The sequence below is a fragment of the Cebus imitator genome, unplaced genomic scaffold (assembly GCF_001604975.1).
Source record: "Cebus imitator isolate Cc_AM_T3 unplaced genomic scaffold, Cebus_imitator-1.0 Scaffold310, whole genome shotgun sequence".
NCBI lineage: Eukaryota > Metazoa > Chordata > Mammalia > Primates > Cebidae > Cebus > Cebus imitator.
In genome coordinates this window covers 1165390-1185941 of record NW_016107625.1, presented here as the reverse complement: position 1 = coordinate 1185941, position 20552 = coordinate 1165390, and the positions used below count along the sequence as shown (strand labels likewise).

Below are 20552 nucleotides of genomic sequence, written 5' to 3'. Positions count from 1 at the left end.
AGCATGTTAGTAAGAAAGATGTATGAAGTTTGGAAAGAATAATAAAAACAATTCAAGTGTCTTAGATGAAATATTTAAATTGCTACAGTAAAACATTTTGAAATTTGGGTTTTACAATATTCATGCTACCAAAAATGTTAATATAAATAAAGTCTTAGAATTAAAGCCAGAAGATCATTTTCAAATATTAAAGTCTTGACATATTTGAGAGGGAAACTGGAAAACTTGGAATATTAGATAAGATGGGCACAAGTTCACATCACCTTAAAAACAGATTATTAAGTCTACTAGGTTTTTTTTAGGCAAAAGTTAAAACTATCTGTTTGAAAAAGAGGGGAAATGAGGAATACTGCTATTTGGCTTATTTACTTTGGCATTATTTTTTAATTCCAAGGACTTTAGCAATTAGCACATTTCTATATACTAAAGAGAAAAAATAAAGAAATGCCAACTGGGTAATACTTAGAAATTTCTTCTATAGGAACCTTTTTGGGTAATCTTTAGTTAACGGGGACTTACCTGTTATCTCAACAATTGGTTTTGCCATTGTTATGCTGGTTGAATTGATTTAAAAATAATTTCTTATTACTAGAAAAAATGACAAAATATTTCTCTGAGAAATAAAAAAAATATTGAACTAAGTTTATTTAATGGAATTTTCCATTTTTTGATAAAGAAAATATAAAAGATTTCTACTTCATGAATATGAACAATTAAATATATATGTATAAACACATAATTTACAATTATATATGTACATACATTTAAGACCTTGAAATGTTTTCTATATTGTAATTACTTGAACCCAACTCTTAGTTGAGACTTCAAAATGGAATAATTATTAAGAGGAAGACTGTGTTTTCTTCACCCTTAGAAACTCAGGCCTAGTACTATACATGGCTCACTATGGGTTTTTAATACATGTTGATGGATGGATGAATAAATTAATGGATAGATGGATGCATGGATAGATTTAAGGATGGATGGGTAGGTGAATGGGCATAAAAGAAAACCTCATGTATAGCCCAAGCCATGTCTTTAAACTTTAGCATGACATTTTCAATGACTAGTCTCACCTGATTGTTCTACTATTTGCTCTACTTTCAGAATATCCCATAACAGTCTACAATATTTAATGCCTATTCTCATTCTAAGATTCTGCATATTTCTTTAATTATACCATTTTTCCCAAGTTGTGACTATGAAACTATTATATACTAGAATTTCAATAAAAGGGAATCAATTTTTAAGATACAAACATGTTCAGTAAGTGGCTGATATTTCAAATGTATAAAACAAAGTAGATTTATTGATAGAAGTGAATTTTACGGATTTTTCCCAGTTCTCCTTTCTTCCACTGTTGTCATCTTATTTCATTGGGATTAGCTTCCAAGAAACTATCAGAGTAGTGGGATGAATGATTACTGCTTATGTATACTTGATAAAAAATAGAACCTGTGTTCATTGGATATTGAAATGGAATTTAGATATAGCATTTAACAAATGGCAACATTAGTTTGAATTCCTGTTGGACAATAAAAATGAGAGAAAACTCCAAGTAGTGATGTATAAGCATGCTACTGCGGTAATCATAAATTTGAAAATTGTACATAGTTTGTGTATGAATCAATCTCAGGAATTCAGGATGTTGTAAACTGTATATGAATGCAGAGTCAACATTTTAAGAAAAGTTGAAATAGAAATTGCCTGATAATCTTGAAAATATACATGTATATATGTTTGTTTAATGAATAAATATATACTATTTGAGAAATTAAATAAGAAGCGTGGAGGGGCAGAAGCCAGATTCAGATTTTTGTGTGAAGAATGACTACATAAATGTTTAGGAGTTGAGGAAATGGAAGAAGTATTTTCAAGATGAATTGTTATATACTGAATATCTTTTACTCATTTATTGAACAAATATTTATAGAGTGCCTACAATGTGCCAGAAGCTGTTTGAGATACTACTACAGAAATTCTTAATTTTAATATCTATCTAGATTACTTCCAATATCTTGACCACTAAGTTACTTTATGTCCTTTCCTTAGACCTCTGCCCAACTTCAGCTACTCACTCTCATTGTCATACCCCTGACTTTGTCATTCCATATATTTGTAAACCTCCCATAATCCCATTTTCAGTCACTCTTTTGTTGTTCACCACTTCCTCCCTTTTTCACCCTAGTTCGCTGCCTCTACTGCCCTAACTCTAAAAATCCTTTGCCCCACTGAAACTTTTAATCCATTTTTCCTACCCTCTTTTAACGATCCCTCACTTTCTTCATGTTTTTAACTTCCTTCCTTACACAGCTGAAGTTCCTTGATCAATCATAATAATCACTCCTTTGTATGCACCCCTCTTCTTTGCCTCAATTTGACTTCAATTTACTTGTGTGGCAAAATGTTAATTCTGATTAAATTCAATTCTCATTAATGGGTGATTCTCATTATGATTAATGATTAATTCTGATTAATGGGTGATTCTGATTAAATTCAATTCCTCATTAATTGGTGCCCATCTGGTGGCATTTGGATGAATACACAACCATGCTGACCAGTCTCATGTGAAATGTGTAATCCCTAATTTCAAATAGCCTTTTGATGTTCTGGCTAATCGTATTATTCTTTTCTAGTCCATTTTCTATTTTATGTAAAAATGGGTTTTCCTAGATGAGGATTTATTTGTTCTCGTCCCTCAAATCTTCAACTTTTCTCCCATTCCTCATTCTCAGATGAGATCTTAACTCCTACTTCACAGAGAAAACTAAATCAGAAGAGAACAATCTCTAGCCAATACTCGCTTATTACTATTGTTGATCTGAACATTCCCTTAACAAAGGCCAATCCATCCAGTAGTGCCAAGATTCCATCCCCTCTCGCTGTTCAAACATGGTGCTTCCACTATTTGCCAACTCTAGCATCAATTTTTTTCTTTACTGGATTATTGTCATTGATATAAAAATGTGCTGTTAGTTTCACATGAAAGAAAGTATGCTGTTTTCTGTCCCCTTCAGCTCTATCCATGTTTCTTGGTTCACCTTTATAGCAAAACAAGTTGTTTATACTTTTTCTCCAAACTTTCTCTTCCTCTTTTGAGCTCACTTACATTTTCTCTTGCCCTCAACATTCCTCTCTTCTTAGGGTTGCCAGTGAACCTCCATGTTTAAAAATTCAAGGTCACTTTATTGTTCTGCTCTCACTAGACTTATTGCATATGACATGCATACTTTCACCTATTTAAAATACTTTATTTGACTTTCAGGACACCATACTCTCTTGATTTACTTCTATGTCATTGGTTGTTTGTTTTTAGTTTGTTTTTCTTGTTCATCTCCTCTTTCTTACCCTAAATGCTGGAATGCTCAGGCCTTAGTCCTTGGACCTCTTCTCTGTTCTGGCTTTCCTTTTCCATGCTTAGCTGTCTTGCCCAACCTCGTGGCTTTAAATACACTGCTTTAAAACTCTATATACTGCAATAGCCTTAGATTCATGTCTAATCAGATCATCCTATCTGAACTCTAAGCCTCCATATCTATTTGCCTCCTTAACTTCAGGTAGATGTTGAATAAGCATCCCCTAAAATTACATCTTTTTTTTTTTTTTTTTTTGAGATGGAGTCTTGCTCTGTTGCCCAGGCTAGAGTGCGTCTCTCCCTGGACATCTCTCTTTCACTTAGGTGGCTGAGCTAATCTAAGTGAATATGGCTATTTTCCCTTCCTTAAATTTCCTTTTTTTTTTTTNTTTTTTGAGATGGAGTCTTGCTCTGTCTGGCTGGAGTGCAATGGCACAATCTTGGCTCACTGCAACCTTCTCCTCCTGGGTTGAAGCAATTCTCCTGCCTCAGTCTCCCAAGCTCCTGGGATTACAAGCATGTGCTACCACACCCGGCTATTTTTTGTGTTTTTAGTAGAGACAGGGTTTCACCCTGTTTGCCAGACTGGTCTCGAACTCCTGACCTCAGGTGATCTGCCCGCCTCGGTCTCGCAAAGTGCTGGGATTACAGGTGTGAGCCATCGTGCCCAGCCAAAAAACATGTCTTTAAATGAATTACCACTCTCTCCACTAAAGAAACCTATTCCTCCTGAGTGTTCCTCAACTGAGCCAATGGCACCTCCATTCACTCATCTGTACAGCCAAATACCTCAATACTATCTTGGACTTTTCTCTTATATTTGATCGGTCAGCAGATTATTTGGCTCTACCTTCAAATTCCACATGGAAGAGAATCACTTCTCATGATCCTCACTACCACCACCTGGTCCATGCCACCATCTTCTCTTGCTGCATCATTGTAATACCTATTTACTGTCTCCCTGATTCTATTGCTTCCCTTCAGGCAATGCTCAAGAAAGCAGACAGAGAAGATGTGAAAAATGTGAGGTCATGTCATATCATGTCTTGCCTGAAACTCTCCATTTGTTTCCCATCTTCGATTAAAAGCCAATGTTTTAAATAAGGACTGACAGGGTCTGCCCACCTCCCCCATTACTTCTCTGATCTCATCTATGATAATTCTCTCCATCTTTCACTCTGCTCCAGCCACACTCATCTCCTTGCTATTCCTCAAGCATGCCACATCTGCTCTTGCCACAGTACCTTTGCAAATGCTTCTCATTCTTTTTGGAATGTTCTTTTCCAAGATACCCACACTGTTATTACCTTGCCTCTGCCAGGTCTTTATATAAATGTAACATTTTCACTGAAGTCTTCAAACATTGTAGCTCATATTCGAAAAGCTTCCCTGCTAACATTTAAAAAAGTCTTTGGAACTTAATATCCAGCATCCCATGTTTTTGGGTTTATTTTTATTATCTAACTCCTCCAATAGAGTGAATGTATGCTTCACGAGAGCACAGATTTTTTTTTCTTTCTTTTTTTGAGACAGAGTCTCACTCTGTCACCCAGGCTGAAGTGCAGTGGTACAATCTTGGCTCACTGCAACCTCCACCTCCTGGGTTCAAGCGATTCTCAAGCCTCTGCCTCCTGAGCAGCTGGGATATTATAGGCATACACCACCATGCCCGGCTAATTTTTCTATTTTTAGTAGAGATGGGGTTTCACCATATTCGTCAGGCTGGTGTCAAACTCCTGACCTCAAGTGATCCACCTGCCTTGGCCTCCCAAGGTGCTGGGATTACAGGTGTGAGCCACCACTCCCAGCTGAAAGCACAGATTTTTGAAAGTTTTATTCATTGCTGTATAATTACTACAAACTAAATATTTGTAAAACTTTATGTTAAGTTTATGAATCTGGGAATAGATTGGAACTCAACAATGAACAGAAAAGATACAAATCACTGCTCATGACATTGTAGTTAGGGAAGAAAGAGGAGACACAAACAAGTAAAATATATAGACTCTTTGATATTGACAAATTTTGTGATGGAGAAGCAGTATTCATTTTTTACAATGGGGACATTTTAAACACTTTTATAAATAGTAAGGAGGCAGCAAAGACAGAGATAAATTGAAGTGGTGAAATTAAAGAGGGATAATCCATTAAGTCATGAACATCTTACAGGGTTGGGATAGACCTAGGTGAAGAAGCTAACTTTGAAAAGCAACAGAAACACCTCACTGATCAAGGAGAAAAGGAAAAAGCATAAGTAAGGGAAGAAAAACTTGGAAAGCCTCTTTTTTTCTGATGAAATACATATCTCACTTGTATTTTCATACCTAAGAGTTTCACAATGTTAGGATTGTCAAATTCTGCCATGAGGGCTGCCTCCCTCTGAAAGTCCGCTTGCATATCTGCTGAGGCTTCTTCTTTGAGCATCTTTACCGCCACCATAGTGAAAGGTTCATGGGGAAGTAAGCCTGGTGCCCTGAGAGATACATTTATTGAGAAAGAAACCAAAGATCATGGACATCATACACACCCCTATTATAGCTACCCACATTTATACATATTCTCCCACCTCCCATGTGTAAAAGGCTGGTTGAGGCTCATGCAGGCTTTCCCAGAGCCACAGAATCAAAGAAAGACAACATACTGAAAACTCCTTGATGTCAGCTAATAAAAATCACTGGTATTATTTTTAACAATTTCAAACAATGAAGTTTGAAAGATGCATTATTTACAAATTACAAGAATTCTAAAGTGTACACACCGAATAGGATTATCATTGCCATCCTTAACCTTTTAATCTTTGTGCAGAATCTAAATTCCCTGAAGCAGGAACCATGACTTACTCATCTTTATACCCACCATTGAGCCTAAAGTGGTGCCTTGCAAATTTTGGTTTCTAATACATATTTGTGTGAGATTTTCATTATTCATGTAACCTCTACACTGGGGCCATCATGAGTAGAGATTGAGTTGTGTCTTGCCCCAGAACACCAGGCCAAAGTGACAGTTGGAGATTAAAACCATTCATCTTCTCTTGCCCAGCTGTGTGTCTGTGGAGTCACATCCATGCAGCAGAGAGGATATTTTATTCCAATTCACACAAAGGTGATAAATAGGCTAATATTGGCCCTAAACCATACTCCTTTCTTGAGCTCATTGTTTTGCAAATTTTTGCCTTTTAATTCCTTTTCTGTTTGTCATGAACATCTACTTATTATCTATACATTATATTGTAAGGAGTTATTTAAAACAATGTAAGAAATTATGATTAAAATATATGATAAATTCTTTTCTGAAAAGGAAATACGATTGAATTATATTACTAATTTCTAATAATTTGAAAGCAATAGAAATGAGGATACATTTAGATCTCTTATAAATATATGTATCAAGCTAATAATAGTTTGGTAGCTTTTCAGACATAACATATTTCCGTGGAGGTTTTTTGCATAGGTAACTTTACCTTGCTTGAAACACCCTTCCAAACGCTCCCTCTCCGATGTCTCTCACGTATTCAATGTTATTCCTTGGATACTCCAGGCTGAGCAATTTAGGGTTCAGAAGGAGCGGCATCCTCTGGTACATGGGGTTGGGATGAAGTCTATCTAGCAAGAGCTCAGAAGGCAGTGTGGTGAGGGTTACTGCTGCTGATTCTCTGTGGCAAGACAGGCAAGATCAGGAATGAGCTCAGGAGCAGGTAAGATCTTTGTACTTAGAGTCTAAGAAACATGGCATTTAAGAGTAATGAAAACAGATTATACTAGGGCAGCCAAAGATCCTTGTTTGAGAGCAATAAAATATTTTGTTTGGTCTAGAGTCAAAAGGCACATTTTCTCACAAATGTTTAGCTAACCAAGTCAGTAGTGGCAATGGGCCTGAGAGGGAAGACAAGGACAGGAATAGCCATTTTCCTTCAAATTATTGTTTAGATTTTACCTGTTGTGAAATAGTGACCTTAGGGCATTTGATTCTGTGCCAAAAAGTCATTAACATTTGTAAGGATTATGATGGGGGTGCTTAATTTTAAAGCAGGGCTATGGATGTATTAAGAGAGTTGCAGTGTCATACATATTCCTCACACCATACCAACTCCATATTAAACAAGAGGTTTTAAAATACTACTACACATGGTTAGCTGTGTAGTAGAATCTCACCTTTTCTTATTTTTCCATTGTTTTCTTCTTCGGCAGCAATAGAGAGTAGTTATGGTAAGAAGCACAAATATTGCAAAGCTGGACATGATGGAGATTATTACAGTCATGGAGTATGTAGGTGAGACAGAGAAGGAAGAAGAGGAGGAGGAAGGCAAATTTGGAATGTCCACACTTGGCTTTGAGGATGTCATTGGTGGGAATGCTGTAAGTAAACAATAATTATTTCATTCATTTTCAAAGCTTTAAGAAGCATTTTTTTTGTATTCAAGCAATCAGTAAAATAAATTTCATTGTAAGAATATATTTATGTATCAGGTTCTCCCTGGTTATATATCTATAAAGTCCAGTAAGGTCTAGTTGTAAATAAATCCAGCTTATAGAATAATATAATTTTAAAGATGAGACTCAGAGAAAGGAAATGGTTTTTTTTTTTTTTTTTCTGAGATAAATGCAGATCTTGGGCTAGTACCATTAATACTGAATCATAATATCTATGATTTGACATAAATCATGGAAATTATTACATAAAATATTTTCACATAATTACACTTGACATCAGGATTGTCTAGAGCTGAACTTTTATACACATTTACTGTCAGTTTACAAACTGACAGAATAAAAATCATGAAAGAAGAGAAATGAAACTATTAGGACACAAATGAGAAGCTAATTTTTCTAAAAACTGAACTGTCAAACTTCAGTTGAAAAGGCCAATGTGATATGTATACAAGTAAAATCAGCATTACTGTTGAAAACCAAAATATGCCATACTCATACCACTATTTGTAGAGTACAAAGTCCATTGTATATGTATCAAAACAACCTTATTAATTACGTTTTAAATCCTCTTAACAGATTGAGTAAAGACAAAAACAGAGATAGGGTATTTTAAAACAATCAACAACGTTTTAATAGCTAAGAAAAAACTTTGTACTCAAAAATAGAGAATAAACCTTCTTTTCGAATATTTGTGGAACGCTGACAGACGTGATTTTATGTCAGGCCACAAAGATAAATCTCAATAAATTTTAAAAGCAGAAATTATGCATATCTACTTATTGGCCAAAGTACAATTAATAATAGATTAAATAAAATCAAATGGGACACTTTTTAAAATGAAAAAAAATCAATGACTTTTTGATAGAAAGTCAAAAGACCATAGTTAGGTTTAGACAAAAGCCTCTTAATTAGTGTGTATTGTATTTAGCCAAAGTTGTGCTAAAAAAATAAAGACATAGTGTTATCTCCTTCCATTAGATAAAAAGAATGAAAGTGAATGAACTGAACGTTTAACTCAAGACTTTGGATAGAAAACAATAACACAGAAAACAAAGATAATAGGTAATAAAGTAACAGCCATACACAAGCAGAAATTAATGTTAGAATATGAATAACACAAATGATAAAATTAAAAGACCAATAGTTGGTTTTATAAATATTCATAATGCAGTCTAATCAATAGAATTTTAATTAAAAAGATAGGAAAGGTACAAAAAGAAAATTAGAGATGATAAAGAAGTTATAACAGATTCAAAGTTAACAAAAATAAAATGATATGTAATTACATTTTTTATACCTTAAGGAAAATGATAGGAACATATTAATAATCAAATTTGAAGAATTAGAAAATATAAATATTTCCATAGGCAGGAAGCTAGTTTTTCAAGTCATCACATTATAAAATACATTCTTTTAGTCTTGAAAGAGGTAAAATTTCTATATTTTATAAAAGTTCCAGTAAGAGAAAAATCTTTCAAATTACTTTAGAAATTATTATAATACTAACATCACAACCTGACAATGTTAGCACAGAAGAAAAGTGCATACATAGATTATACAGCATAGGTTTAGAAGATCCTAAATGAAATATTAGCAACTGACTATATCATCGTCAGAGAATAATGATTTAATATAAGGTAATATATTAATATAACACATCACAAGGTCAAAAGTAAACCTTTATTGCAGTAGATGCCTAAAGCCATTTGAAATAGGACACTTGCAAAATTGGAGGTTACAAGAGATGCCCATGTATGACTTCTTAGTCTGGAAGTAGGCCCAGTGATTATGCCCTGAGTACCAATGGCTAAGCCAGTGATTTTGAAGCCTGTGGAGGCCAAGCCTGGTCACCACTGTGACTGAGGCAGGCACCTGGAACTGGAAGAACATCAGCACATCAGTAAAACATCTGTGCAAGGCCAGTGATAGCATGCCTCATCCAGCACCACAGGAGTAGTGGACTGAACAGACTGCCCAGGTTCCTCTCTGACTGACTTGAAAGCTAGTCTGATTCTCTTCGGACTGAATCATCCCAAGTTTTCTTAATCTAAGATGGATAGACAGGGGGGCTTAAATTGAAGAGCTTTGCTTTCTGCTAATAATAAAACTGAAACAATTATTAAAAGATAGGGAGAAATAACTATTTTTGTATTTGGAGTTTACAGAGCAGCGCACACCATATATAACACATGAAGGAATATAATGTAATGAGTAAAGTTGGTGGTATAATTTCATTGGTAAATATAAGGCTAATTTTTCTAAAAAGAATCAGAAAGTAGAATGTAATGGCATGTTTAAAGAAAAATCTATGATGATTTAGTGAGATTTCTTTTTAAAATGCAAAAAGTGACAGAGTTGGAATAATAATTTTGCTTTATAGATTTAAATGTTTCCTTCAAGATAGTTTTGTTTTGTTATTCCGTGATAACTGCTTCTGATTTGATTTGATCTTCCCTTGAGCTACATCAATGATCTCTTTGGATCTAAATGATGACTTTTGATCTTCATTCTTTTTCCTTTTTATCTTTTTTCTTCTCTCACCAATTTTCTCTCTTTATTCTTTTCCTCTGAACACTACAGGAGTTTATGCACTCATTCATCCATATGTAAATGTATTCCCTAAATCAATATTGATTATTAGGTATCAAGAATAGTGTGGTGAAAATGACAAGTCTTTGCTTGTCACAAGAAACAAGTGAGTAAATGGAGAATTAAAACAAAATATAAGAAGCATTGTAAGAGTAGTAAGAACACGATGCTGATGAGTGTTCAGGGATGGCACTAACTCAGGTTTAGACATACTGGGGAGGTTTTCTAGAGTGAGTAACTATAAGTTAAACATAAATGGTGAGTAGCCAGTAACCAATTGAAGGTTGTGATGATCTGAGTCTTTATATCTTCCCCCCAAATTCATATGTGGAAATGAATAAGGATGGAGTCCTGATGAATGGGATTAATGCCCTTATAGAGGTCCAAGAAAGCTCCCTTACCCCTCTGCCATGTGAGGACACAGGGAGAAGACAGCTATGTCTTGAGGAATGGGCCCTCACTCAAGAGTTCCTTACCCAGCTAACACACTTTTCAACTACCCAAGTAAAAGAAAACAATTTGATAATATACAAAGCTTCAGGGATTCTGTTTCTCAAGATGCTTTCCCTTCTGAGGAAATACATGAGGAGACTCTTAAGAACAATGGAATCAGAAAGTGACTTCAAGATAAATATAAAGGGACTGTGATGGGTGGGTCTTGTCTAATTCGCTAGAGGAGACTCAGTATTGAGAATCACTCTGCAAAGGGAAACCTAAGAGTACTAGGGGAGGTAAGGAAGAATATCTAAGCATTCTGAGGTTCTCACTGGAAATTCTGAAAGTCCCACAGGGTGAGGAGAAATGAGGAACAAATATGGCACAGCAATGTGTAGAAAGAATCGGTGTCTGACTTTCACTTAGCAGTGGAGAAAACAAACAACAAGTAAAGAAAAGGAAAAAGAAGAAGCAAAAAGTAAAGTGAGTAACAAATGTACAGTTGAGATAGTAGGGATAAAATAGAGTACATCAGTTGGTATATTAAATATGAACAGGCTAAATCCTCCTGTTAATAGAATATGGCTGTTAGATTGGAGTAAACCCAGATATATGTTGTTTATAAGAAAAAAAAGTAAAAAAGGGACAAAGAGGTTCTAGGTTAATGTAAATACAAGGAAAGAATTTTCATTATTAATACTAGAAATTTAAAGCTAAAAGCACTAAAACAAGACAAGAGTGACATTTTACATTGGTAAAAGGCTTCTTATAAGAAGAAGAAAGTGTCTTGGATCACTGTGCCTCTTAGAACATAGTAAATAAACATATGAAGTACAAATTATAAATGCTAGAAAAATCTAATAAAAATAATTCTGAATTGATCTAGTAGAAATTTGATTAGAAAATCAACTAAATCAGTAAACACATATGTGAGTTTAGAAGGGCTAAAATTTCATGAGATTATTAGAAGGGCTATTAATTTCATAAGATTATTAGACAGCTAGCATGCATTTATGCTAATAAAAGAACAAGGCCTTATCACAGAAAATACGGTTGCATTGAAATTCTGATCAGATCATATTCTGTGCATTGTGTTCAATTCTGGGTATTCTCAAGCTTATGTGCACCCAGTAAAGAGTAAACATGGAGGTGAGGATTTTGGAAGTCAGTTGCAAAAGTTGAAAATTGGAGATATTTGATGTGAAGAAGAGAAGCCTATAGAGATTGAGTATTTATCTCCAAATATTTAAGGACTGTCATATAGAATATAAATAAATAAAATAAGTAGAGTGAAGATAAGTTGTTGAAAGTTCTAGAGAACTGGAATTTAGTTCTACATAGCTAAATTGTTTAATAACTAATATGTTCTACAAAGGAATTAAGAAAGAAATTCAGGAGGGAAAGGAATGTTTCTGTCAGAGATGCTCTGGAAGACGTTCTTTCATTGTCGGAGAGTTTGGATTAAATGACTTTTAAAGTTACTTTTAACTCCAATTTTCTATGAGCTTGTAACTTTAATATCACTGCAAAAATTACCCAAACTGCATTTCAAATTATGAAATCATGAGTTTTACATACACGCACACGCACACACAGTGAGACACTTTATGATTTCATTTGTAGGCAAAATGGTATCTGATCATTATGGAAAAATGGTCTGGGACACAAAGCATGTATTCATTTAAATGTCAACAAAAAGTATAATCATCAAGTTGCCTGGGATTTAAAATTGTGAACAATGAAATTTTTATCAATAGGACCTTCTTAAGAATAATCAATTATAACAAATGTGAAAAGATAGAGGTATTTATTCAAAAAAGAATCAGTTACACAATCAGTTAAGCTTTATTACACATGAGGTCTTGGAATTTTTTAAAAATTTCATAATAGCAGAAAGACATCAGGTATAATATGTAGGAAACTAGGCCCTGAAGACAGAGCCACAATCAGATAAATTTGAGTTCAATATCTGGCTTATCACCTTACTAGATGGGTAAAATTCATCTCTCTTTCTCATGTTGAGTTGACTATAAAATGGAGGACATTCATAGTGCTTAATTTCATAGGGCTATTGGGAGTATTAAGAAAGATAATGTACATATCACACTAATCAGTTTGGATTTGGGTACATTCATTGGGTCCTTCATTCTCCATATATATGTATAGAAAGAGCAAAGATGGAGGGAAAAAGAGAATTCAAGGGAATAGCAAATCATTATTTCAATGATTAAGATAGATAACATTTTCTCCACAGCACCTCTGAAATAGAAAACAGATTCACTGCTGAGTGTTTATGTAGTAAAGTATGTGAAGTCTCATGGAAGAGAGGAATAGGGTAATCTTTGCTTAGCAGACAAATAATGTAAATAGTACAAAGGCATTGCCTGCTCTGAAAGATGTTTCACTTCAGCCAGAGAAATTAANAAAAAAAAAAAAAAAACTACTGAAATTCTAGTCCCTGTGTTCAAGGAAGAAGAAAATAATGCAAAGATAAACAAATCCCTAACAGCTCTTTCGTGACCTCTCCAAATGAGCTGGTAATATTCTTTAGAATTTACTCAGAAATCAAGACAGTCTTTAAGAAATATTTGAGGGCTTTACATATTCCCATAAAATATGGGACACTGCCTAATAAGGATGTTTTCTTTGTTCAACTATTGACCTGCTAAAGCCAACTCTTTTAATAATAATTGTAATTCAGGGAGTGTACTTTCAGACATTCCCTACCCTATTTTCAGTTTAAATGATCAGTTTATGACATTAGGAGCTCATTTCTAACATGTATCAAAGATTTCATAAGGCTTTTGTTAAAGACTAGAAAATGTATTATTGTAGCTAGTCTGTGCCGCTCAAAGTTCCTTTATAATTAGTGTGAAAGGCAGAAATATGGATACTTTTTTATGCATTGTTCCTGTCTAATTTAAGATGAATGGTCTGCTCCTTCCACACAGCAAACCTTCAATGAATGTTTGAATGAATGAGTGAGTAAACAATTGATGGATAACAAAGAGCACAGTCATCAATTAAGAGTCCAATGAAAGTAAATTTTGGTTGCTCATATAACAAAGAATTGAAATTCTTTTTTATTCCTTTGATTTGGGAATAACAATTTGACAGGCTACCAGAATGATAGATTTTTAAGATTTCCTAACCCTTCTTGGTTAATAACTTGGCATGATTCAACTGGGACCAGTAGTGGTCTTTCTTTCAATACTTTAAGTGTTGGTCCTTTAAACAAGCTGGTAAAATCAAGTCCTGGCACCTAGCCACATACACAGGGGATTAGGCCTGGAATACATATTACAGGAAGTAAGTGTGATTTAAGCCTTAGAACACTGAGACCACAGGAAGTTAATTGACATGAAAAGCTTTTCTAATTTCATCCTGAGGATTTCTGTGTACTGACAGGTTAAAGCACTATCTGATACAAGTTAGTTTGTAGGACATTCAAGTAACCTTCTTGAATTCTTTCCTAGAGATTTTTGTGATGATCTTTTTAAAAGCCATTTGATTTGATCCTATAAGCTTTATACTAGAAATCAGCTGTCTTAAAAAATACCTAACTTCCAAAAGAGGGATCTGTTGTCACAAATGAAGATCATGAATTGGCTCAATGAAGAAATAAATATTGGTTTCATCTATAAATAATTAGATTATACCAAATCACAAATACAAAATCAAAAGGTGACATTTTAAATTTGGCTTACTTTACAGACACAAAAGAAATAAAACAGGCTGACAACTTTAAAGTGGGAGATAGTATTTGTATGATTCACTAAATATGGCACTTTCCACGGTCTAATAAAAAACTATAAACTGAGATCTTCCATGATCTTCCCTCATGTTCTACCCTGGATGAGTATGGTGAGAAGAAGCCTTTGAGAGGGGCTGTACTCTGTTCTGGGCATCAGGAAATATGAGTGTAAACACACATGCATGAATCCAATTACATACACATAAGGTTTCAAAGTCACAAACACAATTACTTACTTTTTAGGTTTTCTTTGTTATAATCTGAAGGGGAAAGGATAAAAATTTGTTTTAAGTGAGTGTACAGATATCTCACGTATTATGTGAGAGAGTGCTAAGAAATGCAAGTTCTCTTTCAGCTTTTTAATACACACTGGAAAACATTCTTTGCATTGGATTATGAAAGAATTGGATCTTTGAAATTAAACCAGCTGTTAGGGATAACAACATAGTTCCTTACTAACAAAGTTCATTAAAGCAACATGAAGCAATTCAGTTTTGTTTTGTGAAATCAGCATTTTCAAACATGTGTCTTATTTTAGCATGCTTTCTTGGCTAAGAAAAAGTACTTCATTCCTTTATTTCACTCTTCTGACAAAATCTGAGATGTTTCTTAGCCATTTTTCTGCACATTCCAGAAAATGTTACAAGCTCTCATAAGATTCCCTATGAAAGAATCTAAAAGGTCAAGCAGTAGTTAAAAGTGTTGTTGCACTTATTTTTAGAGCAAATGAAGTAAGTTCTTATGCAAACCTCTGCAATTAGGATAGCATTAGAATTCCACTAGTAGGTATCTAAGGAAGGCACAAAAAAAAAAAAAAAAAAAAATAGAAATGCCCCTAGAAATACTAGAAGCTGTAAGTTCACATCTTAGTTTCTTCAAAATAGTAAATTTCTCTTAAACTCCAAAGTCTTGGGAGAACTCTTTGTTACCTAGATGTGGCAGTCTGGCACAGGCCATGGGATCCCAGTGCATGCTGGGAAGCTTGCTGCATTCTGGCACAGACAGCAAATGCATCTCGGATCTGTAGAGTCCTCTGTGGGTCTTCTCTTCCATTGCCAGCCATTCTTTTGCACAGAAGAGCTCCTTTACTGCCAAGCAGTATTCTCTAAAATATTTTATGGAGAACAAAACTTGATGAATCATAACACATTAAAGCAAATTTGTGGCAGATCCTAAATTCTATGTTTTCAAGACATCATCATAGTATATTGTCTGTTCTTGAAAAAGCATTTATGAAAGAACCTTTTTTTACTGTAAATAATACAAGACTTCATGAAATCAAGTGTACTGGCCAGTGAGATGAAATGCTAATCTCATTTTGTTGTTAAACACAATGCCAGTGCGGTGAGAAAAATGTCAAATTTAAAATATATTAGATTGGGAATCTCTGATATTTCTTCTCCCAACTTCATATTCACATAACACAGGTAGATAAATAAGGTATACAGGATTTAAAAAACACACCTGCTGAAAGTCAGGATAATTGTCAATCAGTTTCCAGCTGGAAGATTTTTCTATAATCTTGGGGCTAATGGGCAGGGCTTAAGTCTGGGGCCCTGTGTGCTTTGTCCTCTGACACAGGACAGCATCACCTCCCTGGCAGTTTATAGGAGGGCATGTGTGTCCTTACCCAGTCCTTACTTTGACACACAGAATCTTGTTCCATTGCTATGCATGCTTCCATCTGAGAAAGCCCAAGTAATATCTGTCTGAATATGAAGCTGTTACATTCATCTACATGTTGTATTATGAGTGAAGGGCTGAAGAAACACTAGTTGGATGACTTGGAATTTTGTGGATTAGTATTTCTTCAAGCCTGATAAAAATATGACAGACTGCATAGGAGAAACCTGATTAATTTCAAATGAAGGTATTTGGGGTTAACAATAAGGCAAAATTAAAGATAATTAAATTAAACATAATGATAGCAGATGTCCTTTGTTCAGTATCTGAAGGATTCAGAGAGGAGGAACTTGTAAGTGTGTGTATACATGCATAAATGGTGTCTTTTTTCATACTTATTCCCACATTCCTGCTTTCCTAATTTGCCAATATGCACTAATTGAGCATGCGTAGAATAAAAGGCAATGCATATGAATGTGATGACAGGCAAATATATTCTTATATGGAGATAACAATGGGATTTATAATTCTTGGTTTGTGTGAGGGAGAAGAGAGTATAATGGGCTTTCAAGACTTCTCATAAGGTAAAGGACCTGAGGAGAGTTGCTTAGCTTGATCCCACCCCTGGGTTGTATAAGCACATTTTTTTTTTTTTGACATGCAGACAGTGTAAATTGTGCAAAAATCAATATGGGACATATGAAAAAAATTCCATACTTCACATTATGCAGAAGAAGCAAATACCTGGGAATTTTTAAAATCTAAATAGAATAACACATTAATGAATGGCTTTTGATTTGCTTTTTTTTTTTTTTTCATTGCCATACACTAAAGCATGCTCTCTATAGCAGAGTTTTTCACAAGAAAAAAACAAATCAGGATGAACTACAGACTGAAAAGTAGGATAATTTGAACATGGAAGTAACTACAGAAAATAGAAACCACAAAAAATAAAACAACACTTATAATCTTCACTGAAAATGGAAAACAAATGGGACTACAAGAAATAAACAAATTTGAACTAAATATTCAATTGAATGCAGAAAGAAAGGACCTAAATGAATGCAAGAAAGGCTAAACGGATGAAAGTAATGTGTGAAATAACTGATAAGGTAGAGCAAGTAAGAAATCCAAAGTCAAATAATAGTGTTTCTCGGCAAGAAAACCAGAGCACATAAATAATAGAAAATCAAAGATGTGGCATAGGAAATCATTTTTAAGATTAAAAGGACATAATGTTTAGAGAATATTATCCATTATTTTTTATATTATTTCTATTATATGAAAGAAAACAATGAAAATAAATCTGTCACCAAATGAATTTTATAAATATTATGAATTGCAAAGATTAGAGAAATAATCTTTCTACCATCTGGAGAGAGGAAAACGTTCCTTACAAGGGAACAAAAGTCAGGATTGCTTTCTGCTTCCTCTTCATTACAACATGGCCAGAAAATAATGGTCAGAGTCCATAGTGTTTGAGGAGAACTAACACGAGAACTGACACTTGTGTTAACACAGACTTAAATCCCAGTCAAAAACACATATGTAAGATAACAGAATATTTTTTTTACATGTAAAAATCGCCTACTCCAGCTGAGTGAGAGATGAGTAGAGATGAACAAGAAGTGAATTAAAATTAGGAATTTAAGAAAAATATTTTATTTGAAATGAATGACAATGAGTATTAATGATAAGTAATATAGTAAGCTCCTCCAAGTATCTACTTATATATGATTATGAAATCAAATGTAAAAACTAAGAATAATGGTCCAAAAATTGAACATATGCAAATAAAATATAATTGAACAATAAAAATATGGTTTATAATTTCAGATAGAGTTTCAAAGAACAAGTTTGGAAGATTCAGTACAATTATGCCAACTTAATTAGGTCTACCCTGAATACCTTTTTTTAAAGTTACAACTTAATCCCCTTCCTTTGGTATTCCTGGTCTTCCTTACCCTAGCACTCCTTTTTCCTTTTTCCATGACATTTAACATCTTCTAAACTTATAGATAAGTCATTTAATTATTATGTTCATTAATATACCCCAAATGCTCAGTGTAGTACTTGGAGCCCAGAAGGAGATCAATAAATATTTGCTGGACACATACAATTCCACGTCCTATCGTTGAATGATTGCTTATATTAGGCTGATGTAAAAGTAGTTGCGGTTCTTGCCATTATGTTTAATGGGAAAAAACCCACAATTACTTTTGCAGCAACCTAATAATTAGAAAGCCATGAGTGATAGCATACTTTTAAAAATCCCACAAGCAAGTAGAAGTAGAAAATAAAATGGCTGACAACTTCTGAACTACTTTGACGAATAAAGGCAAACAGAGACTTTTTCAAAAGATATAACAAAAAATGAAGATCAAACTTACCAATTATCAGCACTAAATTCAATTTTAGTTTAATATTTATTGGTGCAAAAAGCAAGAGAGCAGAAAGGATTGAACATAAATATATGAATTTTGTATGTTAATAGAAGAGACTAAATCTTTATAAATGCTAACTTATTATATATCAGATAAAATAAACCTTTAAAATATTAAAATGTAAAAATTTTTAATTATATTTTCTTCAATGGGAGTAAGATGTTTGGTGATGAGGATTTTAAAAAATAAAAACATTTTTTCAATAAAACTACTTATTTAAATAACAATAGGAATTAGAAAAAAAATTTAAACATATACTGCAAATGACTTACAGATTTAGGAAATAATGAACTATACTTTTCTAATACATTTAAAATTTCAATGATAGGGATTTTTTCTTTTAAAAAGGTGAATTATTTTCAATCTTAAAAAGAACCACCTGTGGCTCATGCATGTAAACTGATCTGGGACATAAATGTTGGAAAGTTACTCAATAAATGTATTTTGTGTGAGCAACCAAGGTAAAACTTAATTTTAATTCTAGTAAAAATTTCCTAAATTTCAATAAAAAAAAGGAGTAGATTCTAATTAAGAAAGAGGTCTGGACTTCCACCAAGATGGCTGAATAGTGACAGCTCCAGAGCACAGTTCGCAGCAAGAGTGATGCAGAAGGCAAGTGATCTCCACATTTCCAACTGAGGTACCAGATTCATCTCAATGAGACTGGTTGGACAGTGGACGTAGCCCAAGGAGGACAAACCGAGGCAGGGTAGGGTGCTGCCTCACCCTGGAAGTGCAGTGGGCCAGAGGACGCCCCTGCAACCCAATGGAGGACATCCGGGACTTTTCCAGCCACTCCAGCACTCCAGTTCAGGTACTGCGCTTCTCTTGTGGTCTTTACAGCCCACAGAGAAGGAGACTCCTGTTGGGCCAACAAGCACTGCAGGTTTCCAGCACAAATATGGGTGGCCAATTCAGCTGGTGCCATGGGTTTGCAGCACAAATCTAAGTGGCTGTTTTAGCTGGTGCCTGGAATGCATGAGAGGCAGAGCTGGCCATTCACCTGAAAAAAAGGGGGCTAAATGCAGGGAGCCAAGTGATTTGGCTCCATGGATCCCACCCCCACAAAGACCAGCAAACTGAAACCCACTGGCTTGAGAGTTTTGCAGCAAGTGCAGCAGTTTGAGCTCAACCCTGGACAGTCGAGCTTGGTTGGGGGAAAGGTGTCTGCCATTACTGAGGCAGTCCACCATTTCCAAGGCAGTTCTAACCTTACCTGTGTAAACAAAATCGCAGGGAAATTTACACAGCAGCTGGCCAGGGCCCCAGCAGCTCAGCAATGCCTCTGCTGGCAGACTGTGACTAGACTTCCTCCTTGCTGGGCAGGGCATCTCTGAAAAAGGCAGCAGCCCATCAGGGACTTATAAATAAAGCCCCACCTTCTTGGGACAGAGCACCTGGGAAAAGGGACAGTTATGAGTTCGGCTGCAGCAGACTTAAACATCCTTGCCCAGCAGCTCTGAAGGGGGCAATGGAGCTCCCAGCACAGCATTTGAGCTCTGATAAGGGACAGACTGCCTCCTCAAGTGGCTCCCTGACCCCTGTATATCCAAAGAGATACCTCATACAGGAGAGCTCTGGCTGACATCTGGCAGGTACCCTTCTGGGATGAAGCTATCAGAGGAAGGAACAGGCAGCAATCCTTGCTGTTCCACAGCCCCTGTGGGTGATTCCTAGGAAGCAGGGTCTGGAGTGGACCTCCAGCAGTCCTGCAGCAGAGGGATGTGACTGTTAGAAGGAAAAACTAAAAAAAACAGAAATGAATAGTTTCAACATCAACAGAAAGGACGTCCACTCAGAGACCCCATCCGAAAGTCATCAACTTCAAAGACAAAAGGTAGATAAATCCACAAAGATGGGAAGAAACCAATGCAAAAATGAAGAAATTGCCAAAACCCAGAACACCTCTCCTCCTCCAAGGG

At 35.0% G+C, this 20552-nt stretch overlaps 1 protein-coding gene across 7 annotated transcripts in view; it reads right to left on the bottom strand.

The window, feature by feature from the left end:
- MUSK (muscle associated receptor tyrosine kinase) overlaps positions 1-20552 on the bottom strand; it is a 121999-nt gene that overhangs the window by 2176 nt on the left and 99271 nt on the right. For 4 of the 7 annotated variants that reach the window (XM_017503375.2, XM_017503377.2, XM_017503378.2 and 1 more), the window contains 5 exons: positions 15493-15668; positions 14800-14823; positions 7507-7708; positions 6816-7007; positions 5680-5828 (listed from right to left, as the gene is read on the bottom strand). In XM_017503375.2, coding sequence (XP_017358864.1) covers positions 5680-5828; positions 6816-7007; positions 7507-7708; positions 14800-14823; positions 15493-15668 — 743 coding nt within the window. The remainder of the gene's footprint in view (positions 1-5679; positions 5829-6815; positions 7008-7506; positions 7709-14799; positions 14824-15492; positions 15669-20552) is intronic. The other 3 variants (XM_017503376.2, XM_017503380.2, XM_017503382.2) reach the window with 1 other exon arrangement.